Source organism: Calonectris borealis, chromosome 3 (genome assembly GCF_964195595.1).
Source record: "Calonectris borealis chromosome 3, bCalBor7.hap1.2, whole genome shotgun sequence".
Classification (NCBI taxonomy): Eukaryota; Metazoa; Chordata; class Aves; order Procellariiformes; family Procellariidae; genus Calonectris; species Calonectris borealis.
The window spans coordinates 36455374-36475560 of NC_134314.1; the positions used below are offsets into that span (position 1 = coordinate 36455374).

Genomic DNA, 20187 nt, shown 5'->3' on the forward strand with positions numbered 1-20187 from the left:
ATCTTGTTCTATAGTATCTCAAAGCAGGTTCTTTGAAGGATCCACTCTTAGATGATCACGGAGATTTTAACAGAATGTGCACAGCAATGAAAAAGATTGGACTGGATGATGCAGAAAAACTTGATCTTTTTAGAGTAGTGGCTGGTGTCCTTCACCTTGGAAATATTGATTTTGAGGAAGCTGGGAGCACTTCAGGTTAGATGAAACACAAATTGTTTTCTGTAAAAATACTGAAAATGTCTCTTGATTATAGATGATTCCTTTCCATGTAAATTATCACTTTAGAAAGCTGCCTTGTGTTCAAGGGTAATTCAGTCTTAATTCACACCATTTTGAAGTAAAGTTTACCTGCTTGTTTTAAAGTTGTATGTCTTTACATGCTCTGAAAGCAAATAGGCTGTTGCTGAAATGATTCAAGAAATTGTGCAGTGCAAAGTTTGATATAAAGAAAAGAGACATTTTTGTATTTTAACAATAATTTTAAAAAGTCCAACTTCTTGCTAATGTCATGAAAACATCTTGAAATTAGCAAATCCATCTGTAGGGGAAGGCATTATGTCCTTTGGCTTCCAAAAATACCGTCATGTTAGTATTTTAAGAGCTGAGGTAAAAAAGTTACAGCAAAAACTTAGTTAAATGTAAACTTCCTAATTTTAAGATGTCACTCACAAGATGAGTTGGTACGAGCGTAGCTGGGACTTAGCAGCAGAATGTGCAGGAAGGCTGAGGAAGAAGAGTGAGTGTTTTAGGAACAGTCATTCTTACCTTACTACTGAAATCAGCTTCTCTTAAGTTGAGAACTGCTATCCGTATATTCCTGAAGGACTGAAGAAACCCCCGGTCTGGATGTGCTACAAATATAACTGTAGTACAAAAGATATGTATGTAGATCGTTATCTGGAGTTGCAAGATACACAAGATGCAGTTAAATCAGTTCCTCTTAGTCCTACTTCAAGTATGTATAGCTGTTGCCAAACTTGCTAAAGGTGTTAGGAAGAAGAACGTTTTAAAAGGTGTTTTGAATGATGAATTAAATGAGTACTAGCCTTGTAAGTTCACTAGCTCCCGACCCCAAGCACAGAATCACCACAGAACTGTACAAACATTCTGTTCGGAAGAGATCGTGGGAGGTCCCTAGTCCAATGGTCAAAGCAGGGCCAATACTGAATTCAGACCGAGTAGCTTAGGGTTGTCACAGAGAAAGTGGGGTTTTTTCTTTTTTTTTTTTCTTCCCCCCTTTTTTTTTTCTTTAGGTCAAATCAGAACCTCCCCAGTGTCAATACATGATCTTGCCATCTTCATGAGGATGACTGAAATGATTAACGTGAATGAATCTGGGAAGACGTGGGGGTAGAGAAGGGTAGTGGCTTCACGGGGCTCAGCAGTAAGCTGGCAGGGAGCTTTCTTGTTTGGGCCTTCTGTGAGTTGGGACAAGTTGGGGCTGACAAGGTGGGACAGAGTGGAAAAAGGTGCAAATGTGAGGAGGAGGAGAGGCAGTTGCAGGAAGCAAACAAACAAGGAGAGGGGGAACCTCAGATGGTGAGGAAAGTCAGTCTTTAGAGAAGGGAAGGAGGACACCAGAAAACTTCTTTTCTCTGAATGTTAACATTCAAACCCATTTTTTCTGGAATGAATTATTACACTAAAATGTTCCTTGCAAATACAGGCTTTATTCTCTGTCACCTTGTATGTGTACACTCGGGGTGTTCATTTGAATTGCTCCAGGCAGCATGTCTCTGTACCAGAGACCCTCTAAAGGTTTGTTGCTGCTTTGAAAACCTGGGAAACGCCAAACAAAAGCTTTTTACTACAGGTCATATGGTGTTTCAGAGCTTCCAAAATCAAGTCACAAAAGCCTTAATATTTTAAGGAATCCTTCCCCCCCCCTTTTTTTTTTTGCATGATGTCATTGTAGAATTAAGGAATTCAAGCAATGTTTGACTAGTTATTTATCCCTTTTGGTGTCTTCACTTACCTGTAGAAATAAATTTTAATGAGAACAACAGAAATAAACGTTGTAATCCTGGCATATGAAACTGTTGAAGTGTTAGATTTTGCTGAAGTGTTTTGAGCACTTCGGTTAAGGATTTATGAACCTGTAGTGGCTGGGCGAGCCCTGGCGCTAAGGCAGAGCAGAAGGAAGCACACGCCTCTCAGGTGTTTACCTAGGAAAATGTGCATACCATTACCGGAACGCGTAAGTGCTAGGAGTCTGCTGTGCCAGGCACTTCTATTGATCTATGCATACATAGCAAGCAAGTCTGAAGGGTCACAGGAACATGCAAATCCAAAAGTTTTAAAGTCACTACAGTTAGTTCCTACGTATTAGCACTTCTACACTTTGTGATAGTTCTTTCACTTAAAAGCAGGTTAGTTTTTGAGCAACCTACGTTTAAAACAATGTTCTAGGAATACAGAGTTCCATGCATAGTTTTTGGGTGGGGTTTTTTTTTTTTTTTGGAGAACTGACTCTTCACATTTAGTATATGAAGTCATTTCCAGAGGCAAACGTTAATTCCTTCAACGTTGATGTTATTTCTAGTTGTCATGGCAAGATCATCGCCAGTTCAATATTTTTTCCGAGAATTTTCCATAAAAATGCCGAACTTGCAGCAGTTTCATTAACGACGCAAAGCATAGTATCGAACGGTTGGGGAGGGCCGAGGCCGGGGCGGGGCGGCCGGGGTGCGCGGGGCGCGGTGGGGTAACGCCTGTGGCGGTTGCTCGCAGGGGGCTGCACGCTGAGGCCGCGGAGCGAGCCGGCGCTGGAGAGCTGCGCGGCGCTGCTGGGGCTGGACCAGGAGGACCTGCGCGGCAGCCTCACCACGCGCGTCATGCTCACCACGGCAGGGGGCGCCAAAGGAACGGTCATCAAGTGAGTCGCGCGCGCGCGCGCGCTGCCGGGCGGCGGTTGTCCTCACCCTGCGCCCGCGGGCACGGCGGCCCCGGGCGGGGGGACGGGACGGGACGGGACGGGACGGGGCGGACGCGTGTTGTCGTAACGCCGCTGAAACGAGCTGCCTCCGGTATGTTCACGGGGGGGCCTGCAGTCAGTGTGGCTCGGGGCTGGGAGCCGCTGACCCTTCCCGGCCCGGCCCCGCCAGCTGCGGTCTGAGGTGACCCGTTGCCCAACCTCCGCCCAGGGCTTTTGGGATCTGCCTCCTGACACTGGCTTTGTCTGTTTTCTTACCCACGGGGAAGAGGGAAAAATGGTCTCAAACTCCTGCTTGACCATTTGCAAGCATGAACTGAGTTGCAGTTAGCGTAAGCGCAGCTATTTAAAATGCTTACTTAATGCTGTACAAAATACGAGTACAAAAACACGGTACTACAAAAATATAAGAGTGCAGAAGACTAGCAGACTTACATTGTTAGTCCCTTCAAAACAGAAACAACATGCTATAGCTTTTCCGGCATGCAAGTGTTAATTTTGAGATGGCAAATTTTTAACAGGGCTTTGAGATTTTTTTTTTTTTTTAACCAGTTGGAGTTTTTTTATTTTTATTTGGAAGACTGGCAGTTGTACAATGTCTGGCTAAAATGCACTTTTTTTTCAGGAAAAGAACAGTTTTGAATAAGTCGCTATCACATTTTATAAAACCTCTCACGTGTCAGTGAGTACACTGTGTGGCCAAAGAAAGTATAGCAGTCAGCCTGTTAAATCCATAATCTGCACAGAAAATTAGATATGCTAATAGATTTAACAGATACACTGTATCAAGAAATGTTAATGCTGTGCCTAAAATATTTCAGAAGATACTTGGATGCATCTTTCTTGTCACAGGGGCTGCACAGTGCTTCCATGACTGCTGCCCTGTGATACTAGGTCTGGGATGCTCTAATTACAGGGTAGTATATCCACCCTTATCAGTGTCTGGGTGATCAGTGTCCCTGTGTTTGCCACATTTAATTCTTCTGAAATCCAAGTTTCAGCTTTAAAAACACTACCACAAACAGTAATCCAGAAATGTGCTGCTTCTTGCTGTTGCTGGTAAACAAACGTTTAATCTTGACTGCGAAGTTAATATTGTTTCACAGAAACGTAAAAAGTAGTGGAACAGGATAAATTTAAGAGAAAGTTTTTTGTTTTTTTTTTTCCTGTAGCTATTAAGAATGCATCACTATTGAATTTATCACTCTTTTTTTAAGGTTGCTATTTATCCCTTTCATTTTGAAATGAATGGGAAGCTATTACCAAGGTAACTTCCTAGGCACAGAAGTAGGATAGTGATTTCTTTCTGTACGCACATGGAGAAGGAGTGATTGCAAATAACGTGTTTAAACATGGTATTGATGATGACATTTCCATACTGTGGAAGTTACGACTCTTTTATGAAAATGATTTCACTACAGTTGCCTTTTGTTTATGAAAAACCTCTAGCTTCCACCACAAATTTTCTCTTGTCAGGATTGATCCTTCTAGCATGCAGGCTGTCAGGGATGCTAGCTAAGCTGTGTGCAACTGAATTGTATGTTTTTACATTTGGTTTTCTATGCTGTGTATTTTCTGGAGTTAAAGAAAACATCGCATCAAAACCTGAACTTGGGCTAAATGGTTTTGAGCACATTAAAAGTAATTCTCAATGTTTAGCTGCGTGCATCAATCTTTTAATTAGGAAACTAATTAACATTCACTTCACTCATTGGAAGATGCATGGGTATTTCTTATTGACTTATGGAAACAATCACATTGTTTTAGTGAATCAGAAATACAACTTTATGCACATTACACCAGAAGTTTAATATATGAAAGCCGTAATTAATTATCTGTATTAATGTGGTTTATATAAGTTCCTTGCATATTTTATGTCTTTCGAAATTTATTATTATTATTTATATTTATGTCTTATAGTATGAAGTATTTGTTAACATTTCATAAACTTGTGGACTGAAACAAAGTAACAGCTGATTGATTTAACTTCGGTATGTCACTGTGGCCAGTAAAGGGGGCAGGTTTTAGTTAATGCATGCTTAGGTTATGTCAGACTTACGAGGTGAGAAATTGATTTTGAGTACTTGAGAGCATTGGCTTTTTCCTCGAGGGATGTAATGGTTTTGAGTAATGAAGGTTTCCAGTGCTTATTCTGTGCAAGAGAAGTAATCTTGATTTCTACCTAATTCTAACCAATAATGATAAATTAAAAGAGAATAGCTGTAGCGGAAATACTGTTCAGTGCCCGTTCCTGATCTCCAGGGTGAAACTGATCTTCCTGGACAAAATTTGAGCATAATAAACAATCAGTGACAGCCTGTGCTGTTTGAACATCATGTTTTTTAGGGGAGTGCAGAAGCTCTTCTGAATTAACTCATATTCAGGAGTCTTAAGTTTAGCATGGGTATGGCCTGTTGTTCCAGTAATACATTATTACTGAATAGCTGACCTTTGAGGTGTGTTTCGAGACAGAACAAACAAGTAGACTTCTTGGTGACCTGCTTATTGCTGTACTTTGAAAGAAGGGATGTTCAAGAGTTAGAACTTCATAGTGACTACCATGGAAAAAGTTATAATGCAGTGTCAAATGGTAAGTAATGATTGGGGAGGGTTTATTCTGCCTTCAGTTAGAAGCTCAAGATCTAACTCTCTTCATAATATATTCAACAGTGTATTTCTGGAAAGCGGTTATAACTTCCTCCTCTCCCCCCCAGTTATTAGAAATTGGGGACTCTTAGTCACTATCATCTTGCTGCCTTATCAGCTGATATGGAAAGTTACAAATAATTTTTTTCTTTATAATGATCTTTAAATGTAGGAAGACATGGGTCTTGCAGGACAAAGTGCCTCCAAGAGGCCAATATTTCCCGAGTTTTACTATCTGCTCTCTTCCAGACCATGTCTAAATTGACAGCAAAATCTTTGATATGTTCATCCAGGAGAACCTTTATCAGTATTACGGATAACATTAGAGTAGAAAATAATATATTAAACCGTATGGATTGTACTCACATTAACGCATGGCGATATGAGAATTGCAGGTTTTGAAAGTTAGTAACATTTTTTACTTAATTCATCTTGTGATCCACTATAACTGCTGATCTTTCTATGATGACTCAATGCTTACCTGGTTATTCTCCATGTTGCATTTTTGAATTCTCCTAAGTATACCACCACACACTTTCCTTTACCGAAATCTATCTGTGGATTTTTAGATCATATCTTCAATTTGTGAAAATAATTTTGTATACTAATCTTGCTACCAAGATTTTCTGCTTTCTTAATTCAGTATTATCAGACCGTTTTTTGAAAATACCCTTACTTTCACATTCCTTTTAAGTGAAAGTGTTAACTAGAAGCAGAAGGATTTTGCACAAATCGCATCCATGTCAGATTCAGATGGTATCCCACTGGAAATGCTCTCAGTGAACTATTGACTCAGCCTCTGAGAACAGATAAGTTTTGGCTGTTGTACACATAACGTATAGATAAAGCATGTCTGTATAGTTTCCTTTTGAGAATGCTTGGTGGGACATATCAAACACTGAAACAAAGATGTATCATAATACACTGCTTCTCTTTCACCACATCTCAAGTGACCCTGTCAAGGAAGATTTCTTAAGAACAAATACAGTTTTTGTTACAGCTTCAAATTCACTTCGGATTAAGACTGTAAAGATTTTCTGTTCAGCATATTTATCCTTATAAGCCTGGGGCGTTGTTAGCAGTGTACTGTTTCAAAAGTCTGCAAACACAAAGTCTGGTTTTGTGCCAGCAGATCTTATTTTTTCCCAATGTTTTATTTTGTGGATGGCACAAACGAATTCAGAGGACTCCTTCCACTGTCTCAAAGGATTAATGCCTCTTTCTCTAGCCTTTTCTGAACTTGTGCAGTTAAAAGCAAGCATACGCTAATAAATACACTAAGATCTTCTCCTCGTGTGGCTTACTGCATGTACAAGGAAAGTGGATTGGACTGCTTTAGATATTAAATAGCCACCAGGTTTTTCTATGGTAGCATAGTTTAGAAATTATTTGATTGCTATCAATATTAGAGTTTTGACAAGTACATTGTTTTATTTTGTTTCAGCAACCCAAAGAGCTACTCATTTCTCTCTCTCTCTCTTTCTTCGGGACCTTTTGTGTGCAAGTAGATCATGTGAGTCCTAATAGGTCACAGTGAATAAATAGCTCAGCTGAAATCACTGTGCTTAGAGCATAACAAAGACTTTGTTCTGCTGGGAACAATGGAGCCAACAAGGAACAATAGGAGGGTGATGCTAAATGCTATCTCTGTGGATTTTATTAAATACTAATGTGCAGTGGACTGCCAGGGAGACTTGACAGCCGCATTACATTTATTTGTCCTTGTTAGTCTCCCAGAAAGAGCATAATGGTCACCTTGTTGGCTGAAGTTTTTGCCATCCATGTAAAGTGTGTTTACAGAGAGAAATAATGTGTTAGTATTCAAAATCTGGTATACCTCGTAGACTGTAAATGCACTGTACTAATCTCTTATTCAGTTTCTCCCTTTCCAAGAAGACTTTCAAACAGAACTCTGTCATCACAAAGTAAATTATTTTACAGTGTGAAGAATTGAACTGACATCATTCCATGTCCTTCACCTTCTTTTTGAGTACATTTATTACCAAAATGCATTTTTTTTTTGTGGTGGTACTGAAGCTTCTGTTGGAAAAACATTGGGATGCTAGTCCCTTCAAAAATTATGTTTTTGTAAAAAAAAAAAAAAATTTTTTTCTACAGTTTTTGGAACTTTAACTTTTCTCAGATTACAAATGTGCTGCTTATATTCTTTAATTACGTAGGCCTTTCACTATATAGGGTTATTTCATCCAGGCCATTTTATTTGTGAAGCAGTAACCAGAGTGGGTGACAGTGACTGATGGGTATCGCTTCACCTGCTCTCTCTCCCTTAATTGTTGACAACCATGGGCAAATTATACATATTTTAATTGCAGTTTATTTTTTCTGGAAAACGTTCTGGAAAATTTGTTCTGGAATCATCCACAGGATAAATCCAGCCCGTGAAAGCTCTTTTCCCTAGGCCTCAGACTCTGTGGGTCACTGGAAACCTTGCTGAAGAAATTAGTATGAAGACCAAACAAGTTTTTTTGTTACAGCTTTACCAAATAGCTTAGAAAATAGGAAGAATTTCTTCTCTGTTCCTTACAAGTAGCTGATGGATGGAGGAGAGGGGGAGAAGGTGAAATAGAGGAAGGAAAATACATCTTTTCCTGTTCAGACAAGAAACAGGAGCAGGAAGGAGATTTCTTTGTCAGTATGCAGACCAGAGGAAAGGAGGAGCTCAGGGAAAGCAAGTTCACACAAAGCAAGTTGCTCATGCTGAATGTCAGTTCTGTAATAGGGCTCTTCTATATCGACTGCTTCAATGCAATTTCAGCGTTATTTTGTGGTCCTGTACTTTTAGCTGTGCAAAACACGTTGCAGGGTTACGTTTTCTTCCCATGGGTTTCTGTTGCATACTACGATAATTTAAAATAACTATAGGGTTTTGTGCAGTCTCTGGAATTCTACTTAATAATGGCAGAATTTGCTATTTTTGAAGAACGGGGCCATTTTATAAATAAACGCTCCAGAAGTGTGACTCTGCCATGTTGTTTAACATGCTTTAAAAAATAAATTGAAAGCATAAATGTGTATTGTATTATGTAATAGGCCTGCAGTTGACATGTGGGAATTAGTATTCTGATCTCTTAAACGTATCAGAATGGAATGTAAAGGTACCTTCCTTCTATTTATAAAGTAAGATTTCTGTCAGTACTTGTTACCTTAAGATAAGTCAGGAGATACTTAGTGGAAGACAAGATTGTGTGTTAAAGCTAATTACTATCTAATGTAATGTAGCTGCAGGTGTCCTTAGTGAACAGAGTCTCTGTTCTTACCAGTCACAATAGAAAGTGATCTCCATCAGTCTCACGTTTCTGCATGAGAAATATCATCCTTGAAAAAATACAGAAATAATAATTATGGGTTAGTTTAGTGCTTGTGAATCCTGGGAAGTGAAGGAAATGATGCAATATGGGTAAGCTATGTAGCGTTAAGTTTTCCTTTTCCGGCCTGCCAGTTCTTTGTACTCCTGTGTACAGAAAAATACCTGGAGGGGGTGACAGGGCAGTTCTGCAGCAGTGACATCTTCAACCTTGTACATAAGGCTTACTTCAACAGTTCAGATAAGAGGTATTTTTCAGATGTAGATTTGCTGCATACGTGAGAAGTTCCATAATTGGTTATCTACCACTTTAGCTGGACAGTCTATCCTTTGATTATTACTAATTGTTATTGTAGTGCTGGTGGACCAAGGATGTGAGAGGCAAGGTATATGGGGAGAAGTAATATAGGGTGTTATATGGGGAGAAGTGATTTGTTTTATTAAGCCAACAGATTGAGATATTTAGAAAAATCATAAGAGCTTTTGGCATACAGCCATCATCCTGTATTCTTCATGACAAAGAGGATTGGTGTGATAGAAATACTGACATTATTTCTCCCTGTTCCTCCTGGCAAATTTTATCAGTTTGGTTAGCAAAAGCTCTCTCCCTAAAAATATTTTCTTTTGATTTACTTTAACATTGGATAAATATATAAATAAGGGAGGGAGAATAAATTTTCATCCCTTTAAAGGCCCCTTCTTCCAGTGTTTAAAAAGAATCCTTATTTCAGGATTGCATCTAACTTTCACCATGAGAACACACTCCCCTATCTATGGTTTTTTATTTTTGTTACTTACAGCCTTACAGTTTTAGTTACAGCCTTTATGAAAGCACAAGGACAAAGATGTCAGAGCAAAACTGAACTATAGGTTTTACTGTAATTAGGCAGCTCATAAATAAATAGTTGAAATATTTTTTGGAGATGGGAATATGTATATTTTAAATATCTTTCTCTGGCATTTATCAATATAGTTTCTAATTATCTAATGAATGAGTATGAAAACATCTGCATCTCACTTCTACTGAGGATAGTGAAACATTATTCTTTCTTTTTACAGATAGGATAGTTAGTCTAACTTGGCAAGATAGCTTTCTACCTGGGCTTAGAGCTCAGGTTCTTTGTGTCCTAATTTATAATAATTGGAGAGGCTCTTTTTGAGTCTAATCTCAGTATTTCAGAGTAAGGAATTCTGAAAAATAAGATCTGTATTTTTTTTTTTTTTTTTAGGGTACCCTTGAAAGTGGAACAAGCAAACAATGCTCGTGATGCCTTGGCTAAAACGGTGTACAGTCATCTGTTTGACCACGTAGTGAACAGGGTAAACCAGTGTTTTCCATTTGAGACTTCTTCTTTCTTCATTGGAGTTCTAGACATAGCTGGTTTTGGTAAGTATACTTAAAAAAAAAAAAATTAATTTTCTATTTGTCTATTATTGCCACCAAAGATTCAATGATAAATTCTGTAATGGAGAGTGGGAGGGTTTTCTTTTTGGTAGTGGTGGGTGGGATGGGTTACAAGGGCTTAAGAAGATATCAAGAGAGCAGATAAAGCCTCTTTCTCCTGAGACACGAGAATGTAGAGGAGGTGTAGAGCTTCTCTTGATGACCTAATAACACTAACAAGCATTAGTGTGAAGCTAGGCATCTTTGTAATGGTTTCAGATTCCTGTAGTGTCTACATAGATGCAGCTTTTGAAGGACTCAAAATGTGGAATGGAATCTTACTGTGGCCACCCAGTAAAATTAGGAATGATATTTCATGTGCATGCTGTTTTCCCATTCAGCCCTGAGAAGATCACTGCATACTGACAGGCAGGCAAATGAAGTCTCTGAATTAAGATACTGTTTCCTAGAGGCTGTATAGTTCTGTTACAGAGCTGGACTTTGGGCTCCTGGTTGCTCCCTGGAAGTGGTGGGCGTTGATGGTTCCTGTAAAGCTTTTGTCCTGTTTGCCTCACGGAGATTCAGAATAGGGCATATTTTCTGGTGTGCTCTAGCCCTGCTAAAGTGGTCCAAGAACAGTAAAAAAGGGAACCTTTGGTTTTCAGGTCTTTAGAGCTATGATATCCTGTGCCAGCCTGTTGTAACATGGATGCATGAGGATGTATTGGTACAGTTTCACTGTAGCATTTTGCTTTGGTTTGCTGCCAGGTATAACTGTCTGTTATTTGTCTTAGAAATATGATCTGCCGCAGTATTTTTATATCTGTCTTATGTGCAACTTGAAGATCTGTAAAAGCTTTTATTTTACTGAAAGAAACAGATATGGATCTGAACACATCTTTAAATATTAGCACTGTGAAGCTTTTCTTAGTTACTACGTAATATAAATTCTTGGAACACTGGTTTATCATAGAAGTTTAACTTCTGTTTTTCAGAATACTTTGAACACAACAGTTTTGAACAATTTTGTATTAACTACTGTAATGAAAAACTGCAGCAGTTTTTTAATGAAAGGATTCTGAAAGAGGTATGTTGTATTTAATGTTATATTTGAGGCTTTATTTTTTTAGTAAAGAGATACTTAAAGTAGCACTGCTTTCCATAAGATTGCACATTATGCTTAGATTAAAAAAAATTCATTTGACAAACTGTTTTCCTACAGTGTGACATCTGGTTGTGCCAGAAAAGAATATGGCTTTTTGAAAAGCAACAATCTTTTTTCTTCTTCTTTTTTACCATTCACTAAAATGAGGCATCCAGATACTGGACAATATCTCATACCTAAAGGGAATATCTAATTGTGTGGGCATATCATTAAGGAGGTGAAGTTGGAATATATTAAGCTATGGAAGGAGATTCTAAAATCTGTGTCGATTCATGTTGTATTTAAAAATGTCTTCATGTTTACTTAAAAGACATTTTTGGTGGGTAAAAAAAATACATGGTGAGTAGTGTTTTCTCTTTTAAATTACTTTTTTTTTTTTTTTTTTTAGGAACAAGAACTTTACCAAAAAGAAGGCCTGGGGGTTAATGAAGTGCGCTATGTAGATAATCAGGACTGTATAGGTATGTCAAGCTGTTCGTTAGTGTCATAGAGGAAAAAAGCTTCAAGCAGAAGAGGCGTAGCAAAATATGCATAGCACTAGTAATTTTATGCTTTTAATGACTGTTGCAACCTTGTGAATTCTTCCAGCTTTCTATAACATTCCAGTTCTCATTGGTAATAGAGCCATGTTGTCCTACAGCGTGTAATAACTGCAGCTGGGACTTGTAAATTTCTTGTGCATTTTCCTAGAAAACTAATTAGAACACCTAACTAGGATGTTCTAAAGTGAAGAAGAGTAAATAAAGTGAAGAAGGGTGTGAGGGTGTCTGGGGAAAAATATTCCATGAATTAAAAAAATCCCATCCCATTCCCCCCACCTTTTTTGAGCCAGTGAGCAAGGAAACAAAATGAACTATAGGCAACAGGCTGTAGATGTTACTGCTGCTTTTAGGCTTCCACAGACTGATATACAACAGAGGCTTAAGATGATGATGATGATGTTGTTTTGTTTTGTTTTCTCTGCATTCCACTTGTGTTCTCCAAATTGGTGTATTTTTTTTGCTTTTGCATTTACAGTAATTTGCTTATGGTAACTAGTCTGTCCTGGCTGAGCAGAGAGTGACAAAATTTAACGTCTATTGCAAAATGTCTGGTTCTTCTGAGTTTCTGTAGCTCTGCTGAAGAAGTTTTCACTTCGACAGATAGCACTGTACAGTCACTAGCTCTGGCTTAACTAAAGACAATCTTGTCAAGCAAACCTCTTAGCTATATCTTGTGAAAAAGCAACAGGAAGGTATTTGGAGGAGGGAACAAAAGCATAGCAACAGCAAATAGGTGACTTCTATGAATACAAATCTTATCTCTTCTAGGGGTTTAATAATGTGTTTAATAATGTGTATATGAGCCTGAGCCTGTTCCCAAAAACGTTGTTATAGTTTAGAGACTGTCATGTTTCTGTAAAAAGGGTAGCTTCCCCCACAGTGCATGTTTTTTTTTTTTTTTTGAAACATATTTCAGGATCAAAAGGGGTCCTCTGGTGACTATTAGAAGAAAAGGTCTCTGTCTGACTCATAGGGGGAAAATGGGTCAGTCGTAGAGATCGTTGCCAAGTTGTTGCCTTTTCGTGCCATAGAAAAGGTTTGGCCAGCTTACCTAAGAATACAAGTAGCAGTCCCTCAGTCATGACCCCTTTTACTATTCCAACCAACATACGACACCCCACCACAGATTTAACACGTTTCTTCATTGTATGAGTTATTCTTAGATAAGTTAATAAAATTATAGCTTAGTTAAACCACAGCATGTGTGCCTTTTTTCTGTTCTTGCATAGTCAGGAGAAAAGAATTTTCTACTGCCTTTTGAAGTGAGTGAGAAAAATAATGTTGGTTTTTGTCGAAATACAATTTTGTTTAAGGTGTTGGACCAGGCCAGTGACAGCAGCGAACATGTAGAAATATTAACTGTCACAAAAGAGAGGGATGCTATGTTGACATAGACAGGTTTTTAACACTATGGAAGAATCTTAGAAACAGTCTTTAGTATGTTAGAATGTTTTGATGGAATGGTAGTCATCTCTGTAGCTAAATTAGCTTATTCAGATTTTATAAGGATAAATTCTTTGGATTGGGGCTGTCTTTGTGCTTTATATATAGCCTCATACTGTATATGAGCTGTGGTAAGAGTTCATAGGCATTGCTGCAGTACAAGCATTAGTCATTTCTTCCTTTCCACAGAAAAAAAAATAGGTAGTAAAAATTCCTCTTACAAGAACAGTTTTGTAGATAATACAAGAAAGTTTTAAAAGCTGCAAAATTCTTGTGTCTGATAGTTTCAAGAGCATGAATTTCTATGTCAACTTTCAAGGGCTTTTGTATATGTATGTGAAAGGTCAAGGCAATACGCTTGTAAAACACTGTGAAACCACCACTGTATGCTCAAGTCTGATCTGCCTTTCTTAAAACAAATGCATTTCATTTTTCCTCCCTGGATCCTGCTGTGAATGGAAGTATGTGCCTTTTCATGCTTTTAGTTTCGACAGGTGGTGAAACGTGGATGAAAAGCTTAAAAAAAACCCCCAACAATATAAGCAATTATCCCTTAAAGACCTATAGTTGTACCACAGAAACATTTAGGCACCTTTTGGGAATTAGATGACTAAATTCAACTTGAGACCCAGTGTAAAAATCAAAAATCCGTGCCTGATCTTTTTTCCCTCATGTTCCTTGTGTTGGAGTTAGAACTTGGTATGTATAGGATATCGATTAAATCAACAATTCAGATATGTAGAATTAATTTGCAATGACTTTTTGTATTTTGCATTAACAGCTTTCCCTAGATACGGTTACGCAGAATCACATCAGTAGCATTTTAAACTCGTAATATGAGGTTATATAACTTGATATGAGGTTATATATTCAATTTTTGTAAACATATTTTGTTTTATTAATAGATTTGATTGAAGCAAAATTAATAGGTGTACTGGATATTTTGGATGAAGAAAATCGTCTTCCCCAACCAAGCGACCAGCATTTTACTTCAGTTGTGCACCAAAAACACAAGGACCATTTCAGACTCTCTGTAGGTTTATTTTTGCTGTCTGTCTTGTTTTATTAAAATAGTTCTGGGAACAAGTGATAGTAACACTTCAATTTAATGAAAACCTTTCCTAGGAAATCTCATACCACACCAGTCTGCACAATCCATATTCTTTTGTTAAGTACAAGTTTGGTTATTAGGTTTGTTGAAAAGTTCACTGAAGGCTTAAGTCTTCTAGCAATTCTAATATCCTGCTGAAACTAAAGCCATATTCTTCACTTACATTTGAAGTTTGTTAACATGTAATGCATGAAAAGGAAATAAAAACACATTTTAATTTAGATTATTTCATATCAGATGAGCTATTTTGTTGTTCCTTTCAAAAATTGCTTGCTTTGGAGAATATCTGACTCACATGGAGTGTCTAGCTAGCGCTTCAGAGATGAAAATAGGGAATGCACAAGGAAAACCTTTTTGCTGTTGTTAATTCTTTAACATAAAGCACTCTGTGGAAGATTAATGCAAATTATTACAATTTATGTACATGACTTCTGTTGAAATGGGGGGGGGGGAAGGCAAGCAAAGGGAGCCAAATAAGATTGTTATCCATTTACCTTCCCTTAAGTTTCCACTTAATCTTGCTTAACTGGGTTGCTGTGCAATGAAATATTTTTGTCGGTATGTGTACAGTCAACTAGGTAGTGGCCTTTTAAAATACACCATCTTAAAACATATTTTAAGCTTCTATCTAATCCTATTCATATAACAAGGCTACTCATCAGCTGCAGAATGAATGGTATAGAAATTGTTGATTGAAGGCAAAAAGAAAATCAACTAGCTGGTGTTAGCAATCCTGGTGACTTTTATTTTGAATGTGAGGTATCTAAGGGTGTGAAAGGGAATGAAAATAGGTTTTTGGAATATTTTGGTTTGAGTGGGAACCGCAGTGGTCATCACAATTGTACTGCAGGAAGTGTCACTTTTAACACCTAGTACTCCTGGCAGAATCATGGTGATGTTTTAAGAATAAACTTTTCCTCGCTCTCCAGTGTAATTCTTCTTTGTAATTGAACTTTTTAATTCCAGATTCCTAGAAAGTCTAAATTGGCTGTTCACAGAAATATCAGAGATGATGAAGGCTTTATTATCCGACATTTTGCAGGAGCAGTATGCTATGAGACGGTAATTTTACTTACACAAAACTATTTTTGTTACGCTTTGTAGTATTTTTATATTTGTCAGTGTATATAGGTTAAATAACAAAATTTCCTTTCATCAGAGCAAAAATTCAAAATTTCCTTTCATCAGAAGAGAAATTCAGAAGTTGATATGTCTTAGCTTTGAAACTAATTTTGTGAGTATGTGACAGGATTGACGTTTAACTTCTCAGATTAGATTGTTCTGGTGACATATTTTGTGTAAGAGTTTGTTATAAATCTATAGGTAATAGTCTCAATATTAAATATATTCATGATTTACTGCAAATCTTACATCAACAGCTGTTTGTATCTTGGGGAGAGGGATGTACTATGTGATATAAAAGTATTGTTAGACTTAAGAGTAACTTTTCAGAAGCATGCCTATCCTTGAATGCAATCACTGTTTATGTTATATTAAAAATCACATTTTATATTTTTTGTTTTCCATTTCTACTGGCAATAGAATCTTTCATGTAAGAATATGAAATAGCTGAAATTGCTACTCTGAAAATACATTCCAGATTCTTGTACTTTTTTGACTATTCGTCATACAAAAACATTGAAACACCTGAAGCTAATATCTAAAACGTAATTTTTTTAAAAATAAGAATTTAGGATAAACAAAAGATCCATAATGCTTCATTGTTCTGGTCTGTAACTCCAGTGTGTAAGAGTGAAGCTACTTCCAAAGATTTTTTTTGTCGTTTGAAAATGCATACTTTAAGGGCTTGTTCTTATTTACTTCAAAATACTCCAAGAATGATAATGATTGCTGTGCTGTTTGGAAGTAGGCACATTCTGTAGGTCATTTTACAAATAAGAAAATTGAAGTCTGGGTGTTACCTACCTGATTTTTCTGAGGTCATTCAGTGAGTCAATATCAAAATAATAAATAAAATTGAAATACATTTGTTCCAAGTGCTCTGTGTTTAACTGTATACCTCATCATGATATGTTAATAATACCTTAGAGTGTCTTCAGGAACAGAGGAGGCAGATATGAGCACATAAGCTCTGCTGTCAGAACCAATCAGATATGAGGTAGCTTTGGTCCAGAAGCTAAGCTAATATGACTTAACTTGACTTAACTTATCCCCTCCCTCAGAGGGACTTAGCTTGGGCCTTAAAACTTTTGGACTATAGCTGCCTTGTACCTCACCTGTTACTTGTTTCTCTTTCTCGCTGCACTTGTGGCAGTTCTTACAATCTTATTTGTGGTGAGGACGCTCCTCGGGCTGCATTCATGTTCCAGTCTTGTGTGTTCATAGTCCAAGGGAATTTTGGAGGCCTGAGTTTGTCCTTTGATTCTCATCACCATTAAATCCCTTTATGGGATATTTGGCAAATTCATATTTTCTTCAAATTAGTCTTGGCCTCTTCTGTTCATAAATATCAAAGTCACTATTAAAGTTGCACCAAAAGCTACTGAGAATTTTGTTAGTGTGAAATTGGATACTAGTGTCTTGATCTGTGAATTTCAGTGTAATGTGTTGTTCCTAACTTTTAAAAGTTAGTGAGCCAGTTTAAATAAAGCAGAGAGGTAAGGGTTGTAGGAAGGGTCAATATCTTTTATTAAATCAACTGTTCTTAAATAGTCATAGTACTACTAAATAACCACTTTTCATTTCATTTTCCAAACTGTGTAGATGCACCAATTAAAGTGTGCATGTTAATTCCCATTTCACAACTGATCTTAAGTGATTTTACAAGCAGTGAAGAGTTAAGCTTCTCAGAACTCCCAAGTGATGATGTGCTGACTGCTGGAAATGGAAACAAGGAGGATAATCATTGACAGAACCACAACTGATCTCTTAAAAGGCACTAAACCATACCTTGGGTTTCATAATTCCAACATCCTTCAAATTTAAGAATATCTTCTCTCTCTGTCATTAATGTTTTGTGTGTCCAGTTGAAAAGTTGTTTGAAATAACGTGGGACCCCACATATTCTTGCTGATTTTTGAATTAAGTATATAACATTGTTTTCTTTAATTTTCTTTAAGACTTAAGTAACTGGGGCAGTGTACTATTATTGTAAATAATTAAATGTACTATTATTTTTGGGGTTGTCTTTCCAGATGCAATTTGTGGAAAAAAACAATGATGCATTGCACATGTCCCTTGAATCTCTTATATGTGAATCCAAGGATAAGTTTGTTCGACAGCTGTTTGAATCTAACACTAACAACAACAAGGATCCCAAACAAAAAGCTGGGAAACTTAGTTTCATCAGTGTGGGAAACAAATTCAAGGTAACATAATATAGCAAAGAATCTTGTAATATATGCCACTTTTAAGTTACCTGAAATAAGTAGAACCTAAGGTTGGGACAACTAGTGGTAGCTTGAGATTCATACAAAGAAAACTTTATTAAATAGATGTTTTTTCTATTGAATTATAAGAAACCAATATATTCAAGCTACGTGCTATGCATTTCTGTCAAAAAGATGTTTCATAATAGTCCTTACAGAGATTATACAGTAATTTTTAAGTCAGAATTCTGCAAAACCACATGGAAGTCTCTGTTCATAAGGTTTAAAGTCTTGAGATCTAAATTTGGATTTTGTGGACTTTAAAGGGTTCTAAATGTGACAAAAGGTGTTCTTCTATCCTATCTTAACTGTGCATTCTAGAAGATGTATCAATTGGCTACAGTTTTCCATTCTCAAAATTCAATACCTAACCTAACCACTGTTTTTCCTCTTCTAAAATATAAAGATAGTCATGGCTTTCACAGAAAGATGTTCATTGTGCTGAATGTTTCCTTTCTCAATACCTGAATCTGATGCTTCTCCTCATTTTCTCCTTTCTTCTGCTTGTTGTAAAGCTGACCTTCAAACCTTGTCTTCTCCAAATGTTTTCTGCATCCTTTTCTCATTCAGCAGTTTTATTTTAGCTGGACTATTCCAGCTCAGGATGGCTAGAAAGAGAACTATAGGGGAATTAAGAGATGAAAAGCAGGCACAACCGTGGGCTGCAGGTAAATTTTTCAATCTCATGGATTTACTGCTGGTAGAGCTGCTGCAATTTCAGCAAGAGCTCTTCTCAACACATCTGGGCCAGATCCAATGAAGGATTTGTATGCCTTCAAGTCAAGTGCCGCACATTTTTGGTATGCTACCTTACCTAGAGCATCTAAAACCCCACATCACGCAGTCCCTGGGGAAAGCAGGTATCTTAGACAATCCAAAAACCTTCTTGTAGAGCAGGGCACTGCCAATAGCAGAAGAGCGTTTCTGCATTTCTGCTCCATGTCAAGGTTAAGTGCTGAATCAGTGCAAGATAAATTCCTTCTTGCATAATTGTATCTTGTGGCTAGTGTTTAGAACTGTTCTCTAAAAGAGCAGGGGCTGAAGAATAGGAAGGATATGGTAGCTGCACTTCCTTTTTGTATAGCAACAGTATTTTGCTTCAGGTCTATACTGTATTCAGTGTTTTATGTCTACTGTATTTCCTGTAGCACCAAGTTATTGGGCAGTCTGACAAAGGGGATTCTCCTCATACCATTCTGGAGATGGGTTGCTATGTAGGCAGAAATAAAATTTTGATGGGGCCAGGAAAAGTAGGAGACAGAGTCTGACTTGTAAGGTGGTGGTTTTGGTATTTAACTGGGAATTGGGCAGCCTGCTCTCTTGAGTTTTGCTCTGGCAATTATCTCCTCCTCCTTCTTATATAGCGGTTGTAGAATTAAACTGTAGCAATTGGTTTAATATAAAATGCATGATCAGAAGGCAGACTGAAAAATGGAATTACATACAGATAAGCCATCTCCTGAGCAAACCCTGCAACCATGAGTCTGTTGTAAGTGAAGATAGGATCCATTGTTTTTTATGACTGCATTTTCAAAGTGAAACCAACTGTGGGATCTTTGAGAGAGCTTCCACTTTCTTCCATCTGGGTTTTCAATTCCTCTTGGATTTAGCACCCCGCATCCAGTAGATGTGGACATGTGAATGATATCATTGTCCAAGGAGGGCTGAAGTAAAAAGGGAGGCATTTTTTAGGTTAAGCAGCAATTGAGTGGGGAACTTTTTGGATTGCCTTTTGGACTTCGGTGTTCACCTCTGCACCTAGAACGTGACTAAAGTCCTCTTTGGATCTGGCCCATCAATCTATAATTCTTTCAATGTTTGAAGTTTCATGGCATTTTGAATGTATGTGTTACTTCCAGTAATTCATTTAGTGTTACCTTCCCAGACACAACATACGCTGCTGATGAACACTAATAGCCTTGAAAATTTCACTTCAGTTGACATCAAAATAAGTTCTATTATCTTAGCAGAAATTTAATCTCTTTAAGAATAAGAATTCTTAGAGTGTTAGTATGTAAGTCAGTCTCAAATTCTTCTAATTACATCAATTATTAGATGATGCTGCAGGGACTTCTCTTTATGAAATCCTTCACACATCCCTTCCTTATAACTAATTAAAGTTAATTCTCATAAATCAGCTAAGGAAATAATGATTGATTAGTTCATCAGATCCACTAAAGAATCTTTGGGATGATTTTACCTTACTACGGTAATGATGGATTAAATCATGATAATTCAAAGAGCAGTAGT

General features: G+C 37.4%; 1 protein-coding gene across 2 annotated transcripts in view; it reads left to right on the forward strand.

Moving 5' to 3' along the window:
* Positions 1–20187, forward strand: part of MYO6 (myosin VI) — a 115371-nt gene that overhangs the window by 62175 nt on the left and 33009 nt on the right. For both annotated transcript variants that reach the window (XM_075145343.1, XM_075145344.1), the window contains exons 11-18: positions 15–195; positions 2731–2875; positions 10133–10290; positions 11283–11374; positions 11841–11913; positions 14343–14470; positions 15515–15610; positions 17704–17877. In XM_075145343.1, coding sequence (XP_075001444.1) covers positions 15–195; positions 2731–2875; positions 10133–10290; positions 11283–11374; positions 11841–11913; positions 14343–14470; positions 15515–15610; positions 17704–17877 — 1047 coding nt within the window. The remainder of the gene's footprint in view (positions 1–14; positions 196–2730; positions 2876–10132; positions 10291–11282; positions 11375–11840; positions 11914–14342; positions 14471–15514; positions 15611–17703; positions 17878–20187) is intronic.